At 51.5% G+C, this 23,380-nt stretch overlaps 2 protein-coding genes across 7 annotated transcripts; both read left to right on the plus strand.

Moving 5' to 3' along the window:
* Positions 1 to 757: 757 nt before the first annotated feature.
* Positions 758 to 6,309, plus strand: RPL26 (ribosomal protein L26). The gene is made up of 4 exons (XM_045985554.1): positions 758 to 909; positions 1,812 to 1,984; positions 3,485 to 3,625; positions 6,138 to 6,309. The coding sequence occupies exons 2-4, from the start codon at positions 1,817 to 1,819 to the stop codon at positions 6,264 to 6,266; spliced, it is 438 nt and encodes a 145-aa protein (XP_045841510.1). The 5' UTR covers positions 758 to 909; positions 1,812 to 1,816; the 3' UTR covers positions 6,267 to 6,309.
* Positions 6,310 to 7,035: 726 nt separating this feature from the next.
* On the plus strand, positions 7,036 to 14,882 carry KRBA2 (KRAB-A domain containing 2). 6 transcript variants are annotated; one of them, XM_045985552.1, is made up of 5 exons: positions 7,036 to 8,015; positions 8,137 to 8,351; positions 8,525 to 8,631; positions 9,952 to 10,481; positions 11,116 to 14,882. In XM_045985552.1, the coding sequence occupies exons 4-5, from the start codon at positions 10,439 to 10,441 to the stop codon at positions 12,369 to 12,371; spliced, it is 1,299 nt and encodes a 432-aa protein (XP_045841508.1). In that variant the 5' UTR covers positions 7,036 to 8,015; positions 8,137 to 8,351; positions 8,525 to 8,631; positions 9,952 to 10,438; the 3' UTR covers positions 12,372 to 14,882. The 6 variants fall into 6 exon arrangements, 5 of the variants coding, with proteins under 5 accessions (XP_045841508.1, XP_045841506.1, XP_045841505.1 ...); XM_045985550.1 differs by lacking the exon at positions 8,137 to 8,351 and having other exon boundaries at positions 7,039 to 8,136; XM_045985549.1 differs by lacking the exon at positions 8,137 to 8,351 and having other exon boundaries at positions 7,040 to 8,015.
* The last annotated feature ends 8,498 nt before the right edge of the window (positions 14,883 to 23,380 follow it).

Here is a 23,380-nt window from a genome sequence, read left to right on the forward strand (position 1 = left end):
CCCAGGACTCAGCGAGCTCTCCACGTCTTACGGCGAGGTGCGTGTCTTGGTCGGCAGGACCCCGCATCGCTCCGTCAAGGACAAGGCATTATTCATCCACACAAACGGATCCCCCAGCAGGTGCGCGGCCACGCAAGCCGCGGGAGCTCACCGCCCTCCCGCACTCCCCGCCCCGCCCCGCAGCCTGCCCCCGGGTCCGTTTGCGGGCGAGCCCGGCCCGTGCCCCCGCTTCCATCAGACCCCGGACCGCAGGGCAGCGGGCAGGAACGATCAGAAAGGGACGCAGCTCTCCGCTTGCAAAGGCCTCCCTCCGAGTGTGGTCTCGGACCCGCACCCCGTCATCACCGGCGAGCTCGTTAGACACGCAGGTGCAGACCTCCGGGCGCGGGGCGGGGACGACCTCGGGTCCCCACCCCCGCAAGGCGGGTGGCTGCTGCTGGGCCGGGCGGCGGAGCGCATCCGAAGACCGGCGCACGCGCGGAACCGGGGTGACCGGCGGCCGTGGGCCCAGCGCCACCTGGCGGCCGCTAGTAAGACCTGCCCTTCCCCGGCGAATGAGGCGCCGGCTCCTTCACCACGCACCGGAACAGTCACACCCTGAGCTGCCCCGCCCCCCCGCCCCCCCGCAAGGAACGACCCTTTCCGGAGCACCCTCCTGCAGAACCCAGACTTCCCAAAGGAGGCACCAGGCCCTGGAGAAGGCGGTTTTGCTGTTCCTTGCAGTTCCCCTCCAAGCCGCGGGGGTTCACTAGTCATCAGTTTCTCTTCCAGTTTCCTCCTCCCGTTCAAACCCCGCGCCTCTCTCGCGCCAAGAGATGACCGATCTCGCGAGATCTCTCGGCAACTTACGGAACCGGAAGTAGCGGGTAAATCTCTTCCCTTCTGCGGCCATCGCTGAAGCGCTTGTGGGTGAGTTTTAGCCGTGCAAGCCCGAGAAATCCACGGCCATCCGTTCGCGGGCGCGATGTCTTTTGGCCCCAGGGGTCCGATACTCTCCGAATAGCACCCAGGGAAAGGGGCCAGGATGGTCTCGGTCTGTTATCCCGCAAGCCTGAGGGCCCCCGAGCTCGGGAAGGGAGGAGGAGAGGGGGTTTGGGAACCCCGCATCTCGGCTCCTGGAGGGGAAGCGTTCTCTGGGGTTGGAGACAGGTCTACTTGGTGTAGTTCCTTAAAGATGGTCTCGAAATAATTGTCTGGTGAAGCCAGGGAATGTGGCAGGCCGCGCTCGCCCAGGAGAAGGCTTTTTGGACCTGAGATGGGCAGCCCTGCCCAGGCTGGGGGGCGGAGGAGCCGATGCGTTTTGTGGGGAGCTAAACGCTCTCGCGGCCCAGTCTGGAGTGGGTGGACGTTGGTCGGTCTCTGCAGAGTGTGATATTGAGTGAATGAGTTGTGGGTCTGCGTTGTCTTCACGCATCAGAGGTGCGAGTCCCGTCTTCTTAACCGGTGATGCAGGAGTTGGAGGGTGTGACCCGAAGCAGGTGTGTTACTGATGGGGAATTACTATTATTATTGTTAGTTTAGCTTTTATTTATTAGCACACGCAGAGGGAGGAGCAGGGAGCGCTCCGCGGGGCTCGATCCCAGGACCCTGGGATATGACCTGAGCCGAAGGCGGATGCTTAAGGGACGGAGCCCCCCGAGCTCTCGGGAATTCTTCATCCCATCAACAAATACAGAAAATCCCGCGGCAGAAGAGGATGTTCCCGGGGCTTTCTGACCTGTCCAGCCGGCACGGGTGCCGTTAGCTGTTTGGAAACGGGACTCGACTGTGGTCACGTGAGGGCTGACGCGGCTTCTGACTTTTCTCTTCAGCCGAGATGAAGTTCAATCCCTTCGTGACTTCCGACCGGAGCAAGAACCGGAAGCGGCACTTCAATGCGCCTTCCCACATTCGCAGGAAGATCATGTCCTCCCCTCTTTCCAAGGAGCTGAGGCAGAAGTACAACGTGCGGTCTATGCCCATCCGGAAGGATGACGAAGTGCAGGTCTGGAGCGCGCGGGGGTCTCGGCGGAGCCCGCACGCGGGGCCGGGAGAGGGATTGCGCTCTGGCCGCGGTGCGCCTGAGACGCTGCTCCCAGAGCAGGAGTGCAGGGGGAGCTAAAAAGTCAAACGGGAAACCGTGTCAGTCGTCCCAAGCACCAGGATAATAACCAGGAGAAGGGAGGTGGTTCAGAACCAACGCACTGCTTTGTGATGCGCTTTTTCTCACCAGAGATGCGTTTGAGGACCAGTTCGGGTTCTGTCTGAGTAAAAGCCCAGATACGGGAGCCCTCCCTGGCCCGTAGTTTTACGTGGTGGTTTTATGTTTACCGGTGGACACCTTGTCGCGTGGATTTAGGTGAAAATCTCTATGTGTTTGCTTAGCTGTGACCTGCAGCTGGTGATGACAGGATCGAGCGCGTCTCTAGAGCAGCCTGTGCCTGTCGCCAGTATTGATGGGGTTAGCGGCCGTTTACGTAAAAGGCCACTCTGCAGATGGCCGTGTGGGTTGACACCCGCCGTCAGTTGCCTCTGTACTAGTGCCGGATTTGTAGGTGCTTTCAGGAGGTGGTCTCTCCCGCTTTCAAGATTTTTTTTCATTTATTTGATGGATAGAAATCACAAGTAGGCAGAGAGGGGGAAGCAGGCTCCCCGCTGAGTGGAGAGCCCAATACGGGGATCGATCCAGGACCCCGGGATCATGACCCAAGCCAAAGGCAGAGGCCTTAACCCACCGAGCCACCCAGGTGCCCCTCAAGGTCTCTTAATGTGAGAAAATCTGCAGCTGGAAAGAAACATCTGTGCAGAAGCACTTTGGGTGCTTCCAGACAGACCGGGGATCACTGGGACTCGGGGGTAGGAAACTGGACTTTAGGAAAGAATTGGTTCTCACACATCCTTGCTGCTGCCCGCCCTGGCACTGGGCTGGACACGTTAATGGGTTGTGAATTTACTCTTGTGGCCTCTTGCCTCCTTTGACGTGGAGTAAAGTTCCCTGTTCTTCACCTGCTACGAAAGCCAAAGTGGGGTCGTGTTTTAACCTTTTACCAAGCCCACACCTGCTCGTGGACCACCGGTTGATGGATGTGCGGTCCATCACTGGATTTATATGGGGACGTGGTTTATTTGTAGGTTCAAGCCAGAGAGAATTATTGGCACATTTCCGCTAGCCGTCCTGTCTGAAAATTGAAAGGTCTCATAGATCTGGTCGAGTCAGTGACATTTACATGATTTGTAGCTTTCCTGGTTCCCAAGGTTAATCTTTTTTTTTTTTTTTTTTTTTTAAGATTTTATTTATTTATTTGACAGAGATCACAAGTAGGCAGAGAGGCAGGTGGGGTAGTGGGGGAAGCAGGCTCCCTGCTGAGCAGAGAGCCTGATGTGGGGCTCAATCCCAGGACCCTAAGATCATGACCTGAGCCAAAGGCAGAGGCTTAACCAACTGAACCACCCAGGTGCCCCCCAAAGGTTAATCTTAATATTTCTGTTTTTGAACTACGTTTAGGTTGTGCGAGGACACTACAAAGGTCAGCAGATTGGCAAGGTTGTCCAGGTCTACAGGAAGAAGTACGTCATCTACATCGAACGAGTGCAGCGAGAGAAGGCGAATGGCACAACCGTCCATGTGGGCATTCACCCTAGCAAGGTAGGTGTCTCTGAGTGCCCGACAGAAGAGAAGGAAATACAGGAGATGTTGGCAAATGTGGTTGATTGTTCGCAGGGCCATCCCAGAGAAATAGAATCCCTGATTTTAGAGCTTCTAGAAACAGTCTTAAAAGCCAGCACAGTAGGGGCACCTGGGTGGCTCAGTGGGTTAAGCTGCTGCCTCCGGCTCAGGTCATGATCCCAGGGTCCTGGGATCGAGCCCCGCATCGGGCTCTCTGCTCAGCAGGGAGCCTGCTTTCCTTCCTCTCTCTGCCTGCCTCTCTGCCTGCCTCTCTGCCTACTTGTGATCTCTGTCTGTCAAATAAATAAAATCTTTAAAAAAAAAAAGCCAACATAGTATTTGAACGGAGTTCTACAAACCAGTCTGAAATTTTTTATGAGATCAAGGCATCTTGACCAGTCATTATGTATATTTAATGTATCTTTTCCTCAAAAGCTATGGTGAACAAAATCTTAAAATGTAGGAAATAGGGTAATTTTTCTATTAAATGGAGCTGATACCCTGTTCATTCTCAGTATTAAAGCTGAGTAAGCAGGGGCGCCGGGGGGGATTCAGTCAGTTAAGTGTTGAACTTTTGGTTTTGGCTCAGGTTGTGACCTCAGTGTCCTGGGATTGAGGCCCCCAAGGGGGGCTCTCCACTCCGCGTAGTGTCTGCTTGAGATTCCCTCTCCCTATGCCCCTCCCACTAATGCACTGTCTCACTCCTGCTCGCTCTCTCTCCCTCCCTCTAAAATAAATAAATAAATATAAGAAGTAAATAAAGCCGGGTAAGCAGGATGTCAGTTCTACAACCCTGTGAAGTATTAAGCCATTTGCAAATGGGGGGAAAACCAAAGCCCACAAGCTAAGATCTCATGGATAGTGGTAGTGTCTGAGCCAGGATGGAAAATCTGGTGTTTGCCATGCAGGTGCCTATCTGGAACTTGGATGTGAATTCTCGGATATTGTAATTTCTCACTTCTGGTTTTTAAAAGATGTTATGATGCTGCCATAAATCTGTTTTCAAACTGTAGGAAAGTTGGAAGGATTGGTGTGGCAATACTCCTGCGTCTCTTTCACCTGGAATTCACTATTAATATTTTCCTGTTTTCTTTTCCTCTCTTCCCTACCCCCCGTGGATTACCAGTGTGGTGACGCTTCCCTCTAATTCCTTTAGTATGTGTCTCCTGAGAGCAAGGACTTGGCTGTTCTCTGGCCTTCGCCAGTCCTGTGTCTGTCCCACCAGTAGATCGGCTACTATCCAGGTCACCAGCCCAGTGATAGCTTCTTGGTCTTTCCAGGTAGCACACCACAGGATGTAAGTTTCCTTCGCTGTGGCTCGGTGATTGTCTTCGTCTCTTTATTTCAGTCTAAGGACTTCAGACCTCTAAAGGCAGAGGACTCCGGCCGGGACCTCCACACCCAGTTGCCTCTTTTGCATTTTAGCTTGAATTTCTGATGGGTAGCATCAAGCCTAATGTGTTCAGACTTCTGATTCTGTCCACGGCTTGCCACCATCACAGTGTACGGCAGCTCTGTCCTCCCAGTTGGCATTTTAGTAGTGGGAGTGACAAAGTTGTAGTCGTTCAGCAAGATTGGTGATTGTGATGCAGTATTGTGTCTGTGTCACTACTGCAGGTCATATCTGTAGGACTTAAAGCTTGTAAGTTGCTTTTTTTTTTTTTTTAAGATTTTATTTATTTATTTGACACACAAAGCGAGATCACAAGTAGGCAGAGAGGCAGGCGGGAGGCGGGGGAAGCAGGCTCCCCGCTGAGCAGAGAGCCTGATGCTGGGCTCAATCCTAGGACCTTGAGATCACAACCTGAGCCAAAGGCAGAGGCTTAACCCACTGAGCCACCCAGGCGCCCCAGTTTGCAAGTTTATACCTTAACATCTGTCCTATCCGCCATCCCTTGCTGACCATTTTAATCTTGTCACAAGTTTGACTTTTTACAATAGTACCTGTCCCCGCCATCAACAGGGGACAGGTTTGTCCATCTGACGTCTCTCACTGTAATGTGCTCAAGGTTTCAGGTGTCTGAATGTAGCCTTATCTGTAGGGCCTTGTTTGATCACCCTATAGGATTTAGCCCCTGCTCACCAGCGGTCCTTAGTCTCCCCCATATTGCCCTGTTTTTCTGTATATCAGAGTCTGACATATATCCACTTCCCTTGTTTTCTCTCTCCCCATACCAAAGTACAGGCTCCGTGATGGCAGATTTTCTTTCCGGTTGTTTTGCTGTGTTCCCAAACCTGGTTCAGTGCTCTTTGCCCCTCTTCCTCCCCGTCCTTCACAAGACCTAAATTTACCATCACCTGGAGACCTTTAACTATTAGATTTGTCTCAACAAGAATCTGTACTGTGGTTTTGTGGGTCAGAGCTACATTTATACTCCAACTTGGTGATTCTCTAGACAGTAGAAACAACGTGTTTGACTTGGTTATACACATTGTGTATTGTGAAGCTGGTAACTGTTGAAAGCTCTAGAGGTGTTTTGTTTCTCTGCAGGTGGTTATCACTAGACTAAAACTGGACAAAGACCGCAAAAAGATCCTTGAACGGAAAGCCAAATCTCGCCAAGTAGGAAAGGAAAAGGGCAAATACAAGGAAGAAACAATCGAGAAGATGCAGGAGTAAAGTAGTCTTCTGTGTGACTTGAAATAAAAACTGTTAAAATGAAGAGCCTTTGCTTTCTGTGTGGGGCTTGGGGATAACACCCTCCTGCCAGCCGGCGGGTCTTCCGGGAAGTCAGGTGGCGTTTGGTGCTGGAGGCAGGCCCCCATCCTGGGGCTTGACTGTGCTAAAGAAAACCACTATCTAGGTGGAGGGGTTTTCCCATTTAAGCACCAACTCTTTAGTCACCGAGAGTAATGGAATTCTGCAGTCAGGACCGATAACATAGTGGGGGTTAGAGCAGGCGGTATTGGGGGCGTCATGGCTCACTGAGACAAGGCCCAGATAAAGAGCCCTGTGGGCTACCGCCCCAACCTGCTGTCTCACTGCTGCTGGGCGACGACTACATAGGTGCGCACGTGGCGTGCTTCCGCGGTGTCTGCATGTAAGTGGCACTGCCGGGGTGCTGAGGCTTGTGTACAAGCGAGGAGCCCCTGTGATGTGCAGTAGCGCCCTGGCCACTGTCCCCAGCCGTTCTCATCCTTTACCACCTCGCAGGCGCCCAAACCTCCCAGAGCCCAAATGCTTACGTTGCAGTTCCAAGTAAACGTTCCTCTGAAACGTGCGTTCCCGGGGCTCCGTGAAGAGGCGCCGACACGGGACAGCCCGCGCGCCTCCGGCCTCGCTCCTTTCCCATGAAGCTTCTAGATGCAGGATGAGGAATGCAGCTCACTTTGCTCATTTCCAAACCGCGGGCTTTGCAACAGCGTGAGGGACGGGGTCAGCGGCTCGCTCTGCCAAGGTCACGCGCGGGCCGACCGCAGGTACCCCCAGCCCCAGCGACCGCGGAAGGACAGGCGGCGAAAACCCCTAGCAGGACCCCGTCCGGAAAGTTGAAAAGATGCCTGGCGGGGGCGGGGCTTCCGGCCGGCGCGGAGCGGCTTCCGGTGCGGGCGGCGGCGGCGGCAGCCGTGGGAGGTGTGGCGGCGAATGGACTGGGTTCCACCGCGGCGGTGGAGGGGAGGGCGGGCCCCCGGCGCCGCTACCCCCGGCACATCCCCCTCACATCCCAGGCCTCTGGCCTGGGTTCGGCGGCCGTCGGTCCTCCCAGCGTCTCCCGGCCTCGCTCATTGGTTCACCCCCGAACTCGCCGTCCTCGCGGGGGTCGGGGGCGGCGATCGGAGGGCGGGGCGGGGGGTGCGGATGGGCCTGAGAGGCGGGGCGGGGGGGGGGGCGCCGAGCCCGCGGGAGTGCAGGGAGGAAGGCCACGAGCTCAGGGGTGGTGGCGCCCGCAGCGCGTCTCCAGGAGCAGGCGGGACGTTTGTCGGGGGATGCGGGGAGGCTCTGGTAAGTGCTTCACCTGCGTTATCCCCGCGTCTGTATCAGGAAACCAGTACGTCCCCCTGTTGTGGCTGAGGGAGCTGAAGCCCAAGAACTCCGCCCGGGGCAGGGACACACCCCTCAGCCCTCCTCTTGCCGGCCTCGCCCCTGGACCTGCACGGGGAGCGTCTGCCTACCGTCCTCCGAGCATCTTTTGTCTCGCCTCCGGATCCTTGGCCCTCTGAGGGAATACCGCCCGGTAGAGGGCTCAGCACCTATCTGCGAGGTTGTGTACGCCCGAACACAAGATCAAGTGCTCCAGAGACCGGGCTGTCCAGAGGACGGAGAGGCGGCAATCGGCTGGAGTCGCTGGACGCATCAGGAAGGCGGCTGAGTTCACAAGACCAACGAAAGGGCCTTGCAGGTCTGGGACGCCAAAGAACAGACTCACAGGTGGGTGAGGACGTGAGATGGCTCCAGTTTTCTCTAATCAAGGTCATGTATCCGTAGTTACCCCGCCGTCACAGACCGCGTCAGGAAGCTCGACACAGTTCTTTCCTGCTGCTGTGAACAGGTGCCGAAAACCCAGACGACCGCAGGGAGGGGCAGATGAGGTGGACACGTTAGTAGGGCGCTTAGGGACGCTGGGAAAGGAGAGAGTGCGGGCTCTTCTAACCCGACCTGCGGCCAGTCGTTGCCAAGCAGCCAAGCTCCCAGGATGGCCAGATTGTCCCCTTTTCCAAGAAGGGCAGCCAAGATTCCCCTATGAAATCCCATCTGTACCTATAGGTAAATCGTTCTCATTTCTCAAAAAACAAACACTGATGGACTAAACAAAATAGGCCCATTAGCTAAATGTGGCTTTTCCTAGCATATTGTAAGGACCGTATCTCAGATTAAAGGCTGAGATTTTGCATCTTTTCACTATAAATTATTTCCAACCTGTCTTCATTCTTTTATAGGATGAAGATGAAGCTTTTGCTTCCCTTGCAGTCCCCTGAAGGGTCTCAAACAGCAGCCAGGGCAGCCACTCAATTAGAGCTGCTGGTTTCAGGGAGGAGTCTGGAAGGTGCTTTCCTGGATCCTGCTGAATATCTCGTGGGCTCTTCTGAGGACCTTTGGCTGTGGGATGATAACATATTCCTTTTAAACGTGATTAAATGATTAAATGTGACTGGTAGGGGCGCCTGGGTGGCTCACTCCATTAAGCATCTGCCTTCAGCTCTGGTTATGATCCCAGGGTCCTGGGATCGAGCCCCACGTTGGGTTCCCTGCTCAGTGGGAAGCTTGCTTCTCCCTCTGCAGCTCCCCTTGCTGTGCTCTCCCTGTCAAATAAGTAAATCTTATAAATAAATGTGACTAATAGATGAAACAAACTGGTTTATTTACTGCAGAACTTCTCAGAGCCTTTATTTTTTAAAAAAAGATTTGAGAGACAGGGGGCGCTCGTGAGCAGGGAGAAGGGCAAACGGAAAGAATCTCAAGCAGACTCTGTGCTGTGGACACCCACGTGATGGACTCTGAGATCATGACCTGAGTTCAAAACCAAGAGTCAGAGGCTTAACCAACTGAGCCACCCCGGTGCCCGCTCTGAGCCTTTAAAACGTCCATTTACACTGAGGATCTTGAGCTCACACTTAAACAGCATTTGCAAACGTTCTGTTTCTTCAACACTGAAATGTACGTTTTCCACATATATTAATCCGGATGTGTTCATTTAACGTAGGTCCTCTGTTTTTTCCCCCCTCAAAAAAAGTCATCAGAGGGGCACCTGGGTGGCTCAGTGGATAAGCGTCTCCCTTTGGCTCAGGTGATGATCCCAGGGTCTCTCTCTGGGATCTCTGCTCAGCAGGGAGCCTGCTTCCCCCTCTCTTTCTGTCTGCCTCTCTGCCTACTTATGATCATTCGCTCTCTCTCTGTCAAATAAATAAATAAAATCTTTAAAAAAAAAAGTATCAGAAAATCAACGGTTTTATTGTCAGCAGAGTCTTAGAATCAGGAATGTTCTGTGGTCAGCCAGTGATGCTGAGCACGAGAGTTTGAAGCCTTTTTAGTGGAGAACCTTCCAGACCTCAGCTTAACTGACTGTTGGTCAGAGCTTTGAAGCCCTTTCATCTTTCTTTGCTTTCCAGGGTTCTGCCCTGCCTCTCAGCTCTCCCTCTGATGGTGGCATCCCAGGGATCTTGTTTTCCCCCCGTTACTCCCGTTATCATCACGAGAACTCTTCCCCTGGCCGCATCGCCATCCTACAACCCAGAGTGGTTCTAAGGGATCTCAGTTGACTGTCAAGTTCTCTCCCTGAGGAATTCTCCCGTCTTGGTGGGGTGTGGACCAACAGGAGTACCTCTTTTTGGCATAACGAGCTCCTGACAGATCTCTCTGCACACAGGTGGAGTTTTTCCATTTCTGGAAACAGACAGACCCTTCCGCCTCTAGTCAGAGCCGTCAAGCCCGTGCTGGAAGGGATCTCCCAGTCTTGCAATACCCAAGTTCACTTGGACTCTCTGCTTTGTTCTGGAAATATGTGGGCCTCAGCTCAGGCAGAATCAAAATAGTCCAGGCCTGCAGACCTCCCAGGAGGGCAGAACTTGTTTCCTCACCCACGAAGCTGGACTCATCTGGTTGGATAGGAGACCATGTATTACTTCTGTCTTCTTTATAACAGTCACATGACTCACATTCCGAGTCACTGAGGCTGGCGTGCCTTCATTCCTGGTACCCTCCACTGTCTCCCCCCGTCCTGCTGCAGCCACTCCTTAGCCCAGGCCCCGAGAATGGTCCCTGTAGCACCAGCTGGTGTCATTTCAAGAGGTAGCGACATCTGAGGATATGCCAAAGATGGGAAGTGGCTGAAAGCCTCTGGGAAGGCCTGCTGCATGGACACGATGCTGGACGGTTATGAGAACGGGGTCCCTCAGGGTAAGGACTGAGTCTCCATTCACTACTCCTGTGTGCCGTCACCAGGGGGAAACTGTCATTCAATAATTTCCCAGCACTTTCTCCTTGATTCTCCTAAAATGCAGACAGACTCTTCGGCCCCAAGAAATCGATTACATTGCTTGCGGGAAGGCTAAAAAAGCCCCTTCCTGGCGCTAACTTCAGGTTCAGAGTTTGCGGTTATCATGGTGCCTTCCAGCAACATTCTCCCATTTATATTATTTTAAAAGTTACTGAGGGAGAGTATCCGTCTACTGCCTGAGGCATTTCCATGTATCCTCTCTCCTACTCACATAATAAATAAAGACCAGTTAACTAGGTTTCACTTTAGGAGCGAACAGTTTCATTCATTCTGTTTGCCGAAAGTCTAAAATTACTACATATTTCTATAAATATCTTACTAACTTTAAATTCTCTTGACACGCTCGGGTTTTGAGCAGTCTCGGTTGCTTTCTAGTTGCTTTATTCTGTTGCTGCTTTTATACTGTTCCTCTGTGATCTTCCTTTTCTGTGGTGGTCTTCAAAAATCAGACGGAAGAATGAGGAACTTGGGAGGGACAGTCACCCAGAGGGAATATCGGGGATTTTAACTCTGTTTTCTCTCTCCCTGTCTTAGGCTCCTTCTTACAGTTGTCCACGATGCCCCAGACACCTGGAAATGACCCTCCCCATGTGTCCACGACAAGTGACACGGAAACGGAGATACGTCACATGAGAGAAAAGTTTCTTGCAAGTGTGACCAAGTTAGTAGAAAGCAAAAGTTACAACAGCAAGGTATTTTCCAAAGAAAAGTACTTTCAGACGATAAAGGAAGTCAAAGAAGCTAAGGAAAAGGGGAAGAAGTCCTCGCGGGACTACCGCCGTGCGGCAAAATACGACGTGATCTCCGTGCAAGGCACAGAGAAACTGATCGAGGCGACCCACGGAGAACGCGACCGAATTCGGTATTACGTGCATAAGGAGGAGTTGTTTGACATTCTCCACCATACACATCTCAACATTGGGCACGGCGGGCGGACACGCATGCTCAAGGAGCTACAGGGAAAGTACGGGAATGTCACCAAAGAGGTCATTGTCTTGTACCTGACGCTCTGTAAACAGTGCTACCAGAAGAACCCGGCACCCAAGAGAGGTCTTGCCCCCAAGCCCATGCCTTCAAAGGACACCGACTCCAGATGCCAAGTTGAGGTACTGGACATGCAGTCAGATGCCGACGGTGAGTTCAAGTTTATCTTGTATTACCAGGACCACTTAACCAAGTTTATTATTTTACGGCCACTGAAAGCAAAGCGGGCCCATGAGGTGGTCAGTGTCCTCTTGGACATCTTCACGATTCTTGGTACACCTCGCGTGTTAGACTCTGGCAGTGGCGTGGAGTTCACAAACCAGGTTGTGCACGAGCTCAGCGAGGTATGGCCAGACCTAAAGATTGCCTGTGGTCAGCAGCGCCCTGGCCAGGGCCCGGGCTCCCTGGAGCAAGTCGGCCACGATGTCAAGAACACGGTAAAGGCCTGGATGCAGAGTAACTGCTCACGTCACTGGGCCGAAGGCCTGAGATTCGTACAGATGGTGAGGAATCAGCTGTTTGACGTGTCCCTGCAGCGAAGTCCATACGAAGCAATGTTTGGATTTAAGGCCAGACTCGGGCTGTACTCTTCGCGCTTACCCCGGGAAACCGTGGCCATCTTACAGACAGAGGAGGAGCTGGAAATTGCCGAAGAACGGCTAGAAAGTAGCCTTTGGGTGGGGCCGGAAGAAAGGGCTGAGGTCGCAGCAGACAGATCTGATGACGACGAGGACCTCGATCCCACCGCTCCGGACGCGGCAGAGCCCAGCACCTCACAGGGGGCCCCACGTCTCTTTTGCTGGTGACCAGGCACTTGCCGAGTGGGCACCATACGGCCCTTGGGGAACTGCCACCAAATTCCCTGGGGAAAGGAGCTCGAAGGGTAGACCTTCCCGTCGGTCAAATTGTCCATGGCAGTCCTTGCTTGAAGGGGCAAACGTGGTGAGGTCTGTGGCCTGGGGCCACCATGACAAATGACTGCAGTCTTGGCAGCCTAGAACAGCAGGAATTTACCCTCTTGTCCTTCTGGGGCCAGAAGTTCAGAATCGGGGTGTTGGCAGGGTCTGCCTCTCCTGGAGGCCCTGAGGAAGAATCCATTCCGTGCCTCTGGCCTTTCTCTGATGGCTGCTGGCAATCCTTGGCCTGTACAAGGCCAGTCTCTGCCCTATCTTCCTGTGGGTCTCCACAGGGCCTCCTGCCCTCTGTCTCCATGTGTGTTCTCCTTTTCCGTCTCTTAGAAGGACCCATTGGACACCAAATCCATGTCACTGGGTTTAAGGCCCACCCCATTTGAGGGTGATCTCGAGAGCCTCCCCTAAATTATATTTGGAAAGACCCTTTCCCCAAATGAGGTCAGAGTCTCAGGTACTGGGGGTTTGGCCCTGGGCATAACTTTCTGGAGGACAAAGTTCTACTAACTACAGTCAGCGGAGGAGTGTGTTTGCCTGCAGGATGTGAACTGATGGGGTCTTACCCGTGAAGCTGGTGGGGTGCCCTCCCTATTGCTAGTACGCATTCCTTCTGCCAAATCCAGCTCCTCAGACGATATCCGAAAAGATGGGGCACAGAGGAAAAGATGGAGATGAAGGACAAGTCACGAGAGAAGACGTTGACCCAGCACACCCTGGGGACTGGCCACCTCAGCACCTGCTCTCTATTTCCTGCTTCAAGAAAAACCGTAGGTGCCGTCCCGGCTCTCAGAACAGCATGTGCAGGGAATGGTGTGACCTGCCTGGAACGTACTTTAAAAGTTGGCCAGAATTAAGACATGGCTAGGATTTCAATCTGAGTCTGCCAGGTGTCTCTGCCTTAAGAATAGCAAAGCATGTCTTTCTGGAACAGGTCAGTACATTCCAGGAAGTGACCAGTCGCCAGGGACTCTGGAGCAAAGGGCAAACATGGGCCAGATGTCCCTGCTGTGGCCAGAGGAGACTAGAGCAAAGGCCAGTCTGGGTCATGGTTCAGGGTAAGGAGAGCTGACCTGGACAAAGAGAAGGACAGTGCCTTGGGTCTGGGTTCTGCTGTGTTCCCACGGCCGAGACAAAGGCCTAGCCCACTGGAGGTGTTCAGGGAGGATCTGTCGTGGTAACGAATAGTTCCGCAGAGATGACCACGGGAAGGAGAGGGGTCTGGTCTTTATTCCCCGGTGCACCCTTCCTGCGTATCCTGGAGCCATTCAAGCCCATTCTGATCGCCCCTCGAGCCAGTTCCCTCCTCCGAAAGGGGCATTCCCTACCCCTACCCACAGAAGGGGAGACACTGCCTGCCTCACAGGGTGTTATGAGAACCAGAGAGAAGATGTGGGAAGGGCTTCGTCTAAATGCTGCGTTAGTTGTCCTTGCTACCAGCAGAGCCCATCCCCCACATGAAAGCTGGAGGCCTCTGCCCTTCCTCCACTGGTTAAACAGCGGTACCGGGACGCTACATGAGTATTATTAGAAAGGAGATGAGAGCATCTTTGAGCTTGTTCCAGGGGCGGGGGGATCCTGATCCATCCTTGGCGGGGACCTCACTCTGCACTGCTCCTTGGTCACTCACCCTGGCAGGGTCTGGGAGGCCCGGCTCAACTCCTGTTACCAACGCTCTTGCTGACCTACTGCCTCCTGGTTGCCAGGCAAACCAGGAACCGCATCGTGGACCCGGGCAGGGGAGAGGTGAGATGAAGCACAGCGTCCCCGCCTGCCCTGGGGAGGGGCTGCAGAGAACCCAGGTCTCCCGAGCTGCTACATCTCCACTCTTCCTTCCCCTTTTCCTTCTTAATGCTGGTGGTGGGAGAAGAGTTCGAGGTGTACACTGAGACCTACTGTGGCCTTACTCTGCGTTTCAGCGTCTGGAACAGAGGCTCCCGGGGCCCCATCAGCTGCTTTCAGCGTGCAAATGTAGTTCGTGTGCGAAACTGAAAACTACACCACCATCACTCTCGCAAACCAGGTTTCACATACATCTCTGGAAAACTTGGAAGATCTGGCCACACCAGGCCTGCGTCTTTGCATTACAGCGGAGTGGAGCTTGGGGGGCAGCCCCCAGGGGGCAGTCTGCGCATGCGTCCTCCAGGCGGCCACTGTCAGCACACCCCCCCCCCCCCAAGAATTCGGGCAGGTGCATTTCTGTGGCCGTTGCTGAAGAAAGGCACATGAAGTCAGAATATGAACCAAGGCCAGAAACCGACCTCTGTTTGCTTTAAGAATTTATGATAAAAGTGGCATTCCAGGGGCGCCTGGGTGGCTCAGTGGGTTGAAGCCTCTGCCTCGGGCTCAGGTCATGATCCCAGATCCTGGGATCAAGCCCTGCATCTGGCTCTCTGCTCAGAGGGGAGCCTGCTTCCCCCCTCTCTCTGCCTGCTTCTCTGACTACTTGTGATCTGTTTGTCAAATAAATAAATAAATCTTAAAAAAAAAAAAAAAGTGGCCTTCCACATCAGCGAGAGGGGTGGCATTACTCCGTTAATGGTGCTCAATCAGTTAGCTAGCTAGCAGAGAACACATGAAGTCTGATTCCTAAACAGGAAAGGAACCTACAAAAGTGTTGGGGGAAAATGCAGGATTGTTGTGATCTTGGAATGGAGAAAGCCTTCCTCGGCACTACAAGAAATTCAAAAGCCGTAAAAGGAAAAGATAATACACTTGCCCCTCATGAAAATCTCAAACATCTATGGAAAATCCTGGTTTGAAAAGTGAACAAAGATAAGTGACACGGGGAGAAGATACTTGCAACACCTGAAACATGCTCATATTTGAAAAGTTTGCTTACAAATGAATAATGAAAAGAGGAGCCAATAGTGAGCGAGCAGAGGCTAACAGCAGGGAAAGAAACGGGTAGTTAATGCTTCACGTGTCTGCGTGCGCCTGCGGTGTGTTCGAAGAACCCCGAGGCTGTTCGTTTCACAAAACAGACTCAAGTTATTTGAGAATCTTAATGTTCTCCACTGTGCAGGTGGGAGAAGAGACACGGGCCTAGCGATCCTGTCTTGATTGGACAAACCTTACCGATAAGGAGCTGCAGTGATTACTAAGTTATTTTCAAGACCGCTGTGTTCGTTTCCCATGGCTGCCGCCCCACAATGAACTGGGGGGCTGACACACAGAAATGTATCGTGTCACAGTTCTGGAAGCCAGAAGTCTGAGATCAAGGTGTCCGTAGGGTTGGCTCCTTGCCAGGGTGCTGGGGAGACTTCCGTGCCTCTCCTAGCTGCTGGTAGTCTCAGGTGTCCCTGGGCTTGCAAATGACATTCTCCTTATGCCTTCGCATCTGTGTGTGTCTGTCTGTCTGTCTCTCTGTGTCCAAGGGTCCCCTTCTAATAAGGACCCCATCATTGAATTGAACAATGAGGCAGAAGAGGAAATGTTGCTCAGAAAAGGCATCTAGCCCAAGATTCAGACCCAAGTCTTTCCAAGTCCGAAGTCAGCTCTTAATCACCCCTCTTGCTTATGAATTTCTAGGGGTGCCCGTTGCTCATGGGAAAAGGGCTTAAACCCCATGCCCAACTTGATGTGTAAGTTGGCACACAGCACGGTCCTGACTTGGGCACAATGAGCAGCTTCGGTTCCATGTGTGGCCTCCGGGCTAGGCGTGTGAATTTTTCCGCTGCGCTTGCCGTAGGGAGAGAGGCCATCAGCCAGTCTAGGTACAATTAGAGTCGCTTATACTTGCCAAGACTTGGTTCCCTCAACCCAGACCAGATGACTGAACCGGCCCAGATGAGTGTTCTTCCTGCTCTCTGGGTCATGTGGAAACTGTCCTCTCGTACTTTCGCGCTTCCTGCCTCTCCCCAGACCCCCAGGCCGAAGCTCCCCGTCAGGGCTCGTGTCCCGGATTCCAAGAAGGCGACAGAAGATGGGAGACCCAGAGATAGATGCTTTAGCAAATGTTCTCCATCTGCCACTTGATCAAACTAGCTTCATGTTGTGGGACAAAACCTGCTTTTCTGCAGCTCTCGGAGAAGAGGGACACTTTCTTCTGGTATTTGTGAGATGCTCTTCCCAGGGGTTTTGTGAAAGCCAAGCATTGGAGTGCCCTTAGCACCGAGAGAAGCGAGGGAAAGTGCCTGAGAAGCCGACTTACACACCTGCTTCCCAATTCTGTTGCAAGCTTTTTGGACATGAGGGCAACAGACCATTAAAGCACAGCTTGCCAAGGCCAAGTTCAATCACTGTGCAGGTCAGTTACCTCTGCCCAGTTACCTTAACCTTTTCCAGTCCCATGGCTTTGGGTTGTAGTATTTGAAGGGGGAGGTTTTGAGGAGTTTGTTTTTAATTATTATTTATAAATCTTCCCACTTGATTGTGGACATTTTACAGAAATCAATTTAAAACCTGAGATACTCTTAAGTATGAAAGAGAAAGAGTCCTTCCCAGAACTCTTGTTCCAAATGTTATCCAATGGCAGAATTCGTTTGTCCCTGGAATCTTCTTCTGAATTTTGTCCAGAATCCTATCCCTTTGAATGTATTGAAACGTGGTTTCTCTTTTAGTTCCTGGTTCCTTTTATTGTTTTTATCTTGGCGCTAATCTTTGTTTACCCAGGTTCTGACATTTTTACCCCAGAATTAATTACCCCAGATGGTCTGCTCTCCTGTGTTTTCCAAGCAAACAAAGTGGGCAGGAAATAAGAGTTTCCTGAGCAAATCGGCCTTCCGTTTTAGTATGAGACTTTGCCTTTCAGAAGCTTGCTTCTTTCATGTCTACTTCTTCTATTTATAATTGATTAAAGACTTTTTTCATTTGGATCTAATTAGATTTTACCTTCTTCCAATTCACAAGTAGTCCTAATATCTTGCCTTTCGCTTCCCTGAGTCTCTTTCGTAGAATCCACTGTTCTGTTTAATGTCAACTGTGACATCCTTTTTGTTGACCAGCTCCTCGCTCAGACCAGCTTCTCCACACCTGGAACTTTGGCTTCAGATCTCTTCTCTTCTCCTAGGCACTTCTAGGCACTTCCCTTGACAGGACCGTGTGCGTTAGCAGCATGAGCTCTGGGGAGCCTTGCCTCTTGGCGTTTGCACAGACAGGTCCCTCCTAACTGGTGAGTCATTCAGCAACCAGATGTTTGCTTTTATCCCCGCTCCGCTCTACCTCGAGCCCAGAGTGTGCTGTGCCCTGAAGGAGAGCACCTTTCTTTTCTGCCTTTCCATGAGGCAGGAATCCTGGAAATGCCCCCCTTACGTGCAGGGACCCTATCAGGATCTTCCTTCTAAGCGTACCCCAGATCACCAGTAATAACCCAGTCGCAGAGCCCTCTACCTGAACTAGGGTTGGACCAGGCTAGACACCTGGGGGCTGCCTCCCCTACTGCAGACACTTTCTGTGCGAGAGCCTGCACACCCCCAGTCCTCTGCCCCTCACTTCCATCCATTCAGTGCCTACAGACGCCTGCTGTGTGCCAGGCGCGCTGGCCTGTGGAGACACCACGAAGCCGGGGATCATGGTAGCGTACTACATGCTGACACAGGGACGCAGAGGCTTCTCAGGGGCTCTGTGAAGGCCCCGCACCAAGGCCACTGAGCGTAGTGCTAAAGAGGGTCCGGGGCTCACCCTTGAACATGCTCCGTCCCGCCTACTGTGTATCAGAGGACTTCTCGCAGGCGGGATCGTCCGCAGAAAACCCGACCAGACATCCCCTTAACCCAGTGACCAAATGAACACCTCCAGCATTTGTCCGACCCAATGCCTCTGCGACATTTATACCCAAACTTCGTTACGTGCATCTAATTACAATGAAACCAGATAAACCGAGACTGAGGGCCTACAGACAGCTGGCCTGTGCTCTTCAAAAAGGTCGAAGCTGGGAAAGACAAAGACTGAAGGAAAGAAAAGAAACTAAGGAACTGCCCCAGGAAAAGTGGGCTAAAAAGACATGGCAACGCGGGGCATGATCCCGAACTTTCTTTCGGCGTAATGGACGTTGCTGGGACAGTTGGCAAATCTGAACATTGCCTGCAGACTGCGGTGTTGTTCCGTCAGCGGTAACGTCCTGATCTTGAAAGCTGTGCTACGATTATGTAGGAGTTTTTAGGAAATACACGTGGGAGTATCCGAGGGTAAAGGGGCATTGAGTCTGTAATTTATTCTCAAACGGTAGTAGAGGGGGGAAAAGTGTGTGTGCGTATGCGGGGGGCGGGGGAGAGAGAGAGAGAGGTGCCGGGGGAGATAAAGCAAATGTAGTCATGGTAACATTTGGGGAAATCTGGGTGAAGACTATAAACGAATGATTAATACCGTCCTTCCAACTTTTCTGTAAGTCAGAAATGTCTAGAAAAAAATCTTTAGGGGACCCTGGGTGGTTCAACTGGTTAATCATCCAGCCCTTGGTTGTCGTCCAGGTGGTGATCTCAGGGTTGCGGCATTGAACCACATGTCAGGCTCTGGGCTCACCAGGGAGTCTGCTTGAGATTCTCTCCCTGTGTTCCTTCCCCTGGCATCGCACTCCCTCTCTCTCTCTCTCAAATAGATGAATCTTTATTTTTTTTAAAGATTTTTTTAAAAGATTTTATTATTTGACAGAGAGAGAGAGGGAGAGAGAAAGCAGAAGCAGGGGGAGGAGCAGAGGAAGAAGCAGCAGCAGACTCCCCACTGAGCAGGGAGGCCATGAGGGACTCCATCCCAGGACCCTGAGATCAGGACCTGAGCCAAAGGCAGACACTTAACAAACGAAGCCACCCAGGTACCCTCCTTTTATTTTTTCTTTTCTTTTCTTTAAGATTTTATTCATTCATCTGACAGAGAGAGATCACAAGGAGGCAGAGAGGCGGGCAGAGAGAGAGAGGGAAGCAGGCTCCCTGCTGAGCAGGAAGCCTGATGCAGGGCTTGATCCCAGAACCCTGGGATCATGAGCTGAGGCCAAGGCAAAGGCTTAACCCACTGAGCCACCCAGGCGCTCCTTATTTTTTCTTTTAAAGTAATCTCTACACCCAACGTAGGGCTCGAACTCACGACCCTGAGACCGAACGTTGCACCCTCAAGTACTGACCCAACCAGGAGCCCCCGCAGTGAGTCAATGTAGAAAATGATAACAAAGCTGCAGAGCATTAAGACATTAGATCAAAGACACGAAGACTGTGAATCCTAACCTGTATCGAGGGAAAGGGGCCCCAAAGCAAGATGTGTATACTTGTGTGGTAAAATCTTTCCATTATTTTTCTGTCAAGATTATTGTAAAAGTTTCTCTCGCAGGGCGCCTGGCTGGCTCAGTCCGTGGAGCCCCAACTCCTGATGTCAGGGGTCGTGAGTTCAACCTCCACCTTGGGCACAAAGATTACTTAAAAATAAAACTTTTTTTTTTTCTAACGTTTCTTCAGTTACTCTGACGTCATACATGGGGTGGCGTCCCTTACGCAGTATCGGCAGCTTCTTCAAGCCTTGCCATCTGATCGTCCTCCGGACCGAGGTCGAAAGCCCCAGCTCCGCGGGTTTGCGGGTGTCTCTGTAAGGGGAGTGGCTTCGGCTTCACGGTCTCTGTCTTTCTCTAGAAGATTTTATTTATGTGACCGAAACAGAGGGAGAGAGCGCGCGCCCACGAGCAGGGGCAGGGGCAGGCAGAGGGGGAAGCAGACTCCCCACCGAGCAGGGAGCCCGATGGGGGCCTCGATCCCAGGACCCCGGGATCACCACGGGAGCCGAAGGCAGTCGCTGCACCCACTTAACCAACTCGGCCACCCAGGGGTCCCGTCGCTGTACCTTCCTCTTTCCCTTTCAGCCAAAGGGATTGTACGATCAGGACAGCCTCCGCTCTGCTGAGGGGACGGAGACCCGAAAACCTTAAAATCCGACAATCTGGTAAGGACCACGCTGAACTCTCACTCACACCACAGAGCGTAGTCTACACGGGCCCCATAACGAAATTCCACAGGCTGGGGGCTCACACGACAGACGCGTATTTACTCAGCGCTGGAGGCTGGACGTCCAACGTCACGGGGCCGGCCAGCTGGGTCTCCGGCGGGAGCTCTGTACCCGGTCGGCAAGCGGTGGCCCCCGGCTCCGTCCTCACTAGGCCTGTCTTCCCTTGGTGCGCGTGCGCAGCAGCGGCGGAGCGAGGGGAGGAGCTCTCCGCCATCTCTCCTCATGAAGACGTTGAATCCTACCCCTTCAGGGAAGCACTTCTGTGACCTCATTTAGCTTTAATTACTTCCCAAAGCCCCACCTCCAGATACAGCCACACTGGGGTTAGGGCTTCAGTGAATGAATTTGGGGAGGGGGTGACACAATTCGGTCCACAGCGCTGCACGGAGACAGCTCTGCGTCTCCTCATTCTGGGGTCAAGGAGACAGAGAAGCCACCATCTTGACCGACACAGCGGCAATAAGATCGCTAGCGGACCTCCCACAGGCAGTTAAAGGCTCTGAACCGGAAGTAGAAGTGTGTCTCACAAGCTATTGGCCGGATCGAGTCACATGACCCCATCCAATCACAGGGGAGCCAGAGGGCGCCATTTTAGCATATCCCCAGAAGGCAAAGAGCTGGAGATACTTGGGGAACAGCGTTAATGGCCGCTGCAGGAAAATAAATGGCTACTACTGAAGCCAGCAGACTCTTTGGCTTAAAGTCACATATATGAGATTGATTCACAGCAACAGTATTCACAGTAGCCAAAGAGTGGAAACAGCCCACCTGTCCATCAATGGATGAGTGGATAAGCAAAATGAGATATACTCATACAAGGGAATCTTACTCAGCCTCTAGAAAAGTGGAATTCTTGTGGCGCTTGGCTAGCGCGGCGGGTTTAGCCTCTGACTCTTGATTTCAGCTCAGGTCGTGATCTTGGGGTCACGATCTGAGGCCCCTGAGCCCAGGTTAGGCTCTGCACTCAGCTTGGAGTCTGCTTGTACCTCTCCCTTCCCCTTCTGCCCTTCTCCCTGCTTGCCCTTTTTCCTTCCCTCTCTCTCTCTCTCTCCAATAAATAAAATCTTTTTTTTTTTAATGTGTATAGAGGCGCCTGGGTGGCTCAGTGGGTTAAGTGTCTGTCTCCAACTCAGGTCCTGATTCTGGCGTCCTGGGATCCAGCCCCACATGGGGCTCCTTGCTCCGCAGGGAGCCTGCTTCTCCCTCTCCCACTCCCCCTGCTTGTGGTCTCTCTCTGCCAAATAAATAAATAAAATATTTTTAAAATGTGTATGTACACACAAAATTCTACCTTTGAAACTAAATAATACACTATATTGAACTGAAGTGAATTTAAATTTTAAACAGTTTTTAAATGAATATATACATAACAACAGAGCTTCAAAATGCTTAAGGCAAAAATTGAACGAAAGGGAGAAGCAAGTAAATGTACAATAATAACAAATTGATAAATAATAATAAATCTAGAGATTTTAACACCTTTCTCAAAAATTAATAGAACAAGTCACCTCCCACCCCCGAAAATCAGTACAGATATAGATAAACAACACCATCAAGCAGCTTGGTTTAACTGACACCTAAACAGAGCACCTGAGTGGCTCAGTCAGTTAAGCAGCTGCCTTCAAATCAGGTCATGATCCCAGGGTCCTGGGATCCAGTCCCACATGGGGCTCCTTGCTCAATGGGGAGCCTGCATCTCCCTCTGTTCATGCTCTCTCTCAAATAAATAAATAAATATGTATTTATTAGTTATTTGTTAATATTGTTAATTATTAATGATTTAATTAATTAAAATTATTTTTTTTAATTGACACTTAACACTGTACCCAGCAACCGCAGAATACACGTTCTTTCTAAGTGCACATGAACGCTCATCAAAGTAGACCATATGCTGGGCCATAAAGCAAATCTCAACAAATTTAAAAAGATTGTTACCATACAAAGTATATTATTTGACCACAATGGTATTAAATTAGAAATCAATAGTAAGACCTTGAGAACATGCCCCAGTATTTGAACATCAAACAACACACTTCTAAATAATCCATGGGTCAAAGGGGGGAAAAATCACAAGGGAAATTAGAAAATATTTTGTACTGAATAATATAAGCACAATATATCAAAATTTGTGGGATGCAGGGAAAGCAGTACTTAAAGAGAATTTATTGATTAACTCTTAGAAATTTAGATTAATATTTTTAACTCAAATTTTTAAAAAGGATGTAAAATCAATAATCTAAGCTTCTATTTTAAGAGGCTAGAAAAAGTAAGTAGTAAAAGGGGGAAAAAAATAGCTGAACTTCTGGCCCAGACCTGGCTGGAATAGATAGATTTCTTATGCAGCTTAAACTCTGATCAGTAAATATAAAACAAATACAAGAAGGTTCTTGTATTTGTTTGTACAAGACAGTCTGGCTAGGGATCTTGGATCCTAAGAACAACACTACAGTGAGCTTGCCAGGTTTTCTTTTTGCCCCAGAGTATCACAGACTGAGTGATGGCCAAGCCAGCAACTTGGAAATGCCAATGGGAGCAAACCAAAAGATAGAGAAAGAGAGAGAGAGACAGTCTTCTCTCTTTAGCCAAAGGATCAGGAAAGAGGCAACCTAGCAAGACAGAAAACTTGGAGAAAATGCCTGCCTTATTCCAGCCAAATGCCATGGAGAAAACCATGGCTCTTTTGCCATTCTCCGGCAGAGGCTGAATAGGGGAGCCTGGACTTCCACCCGTAACAGGATCTTTTACCCTCCCTTCCCCCCTCCATCAGAGGGTAACAGACAAGACCTAGTGGGCAACTGAGATGTACATTTTGACCAGGTGGTAACAACCCCCCACCCCATACACACAGTAAGAACAGAGACCACATGGGCATCCTGGACTTCCACCCCACCCCCCTGGTAATGACATGGATCTTCTCCTCTGTCAGAGGAGGCTGAGTGGGAAGCTGGAATTTTCATTATCATCACTGGTCCAAAAAAAAA

This window comes from Meles meles, chromosome 18 (assembly GCF_922984935.1).
Source record: "Meles meles chromosome 18, mMelMel3.1 paternal haplotype, whole genome shotgun sequence".
NCBI lineage: Eukaryota > Metazoa > Chordata > Mammalia > Carnivora > Mustelidae > Meles > Meles meles.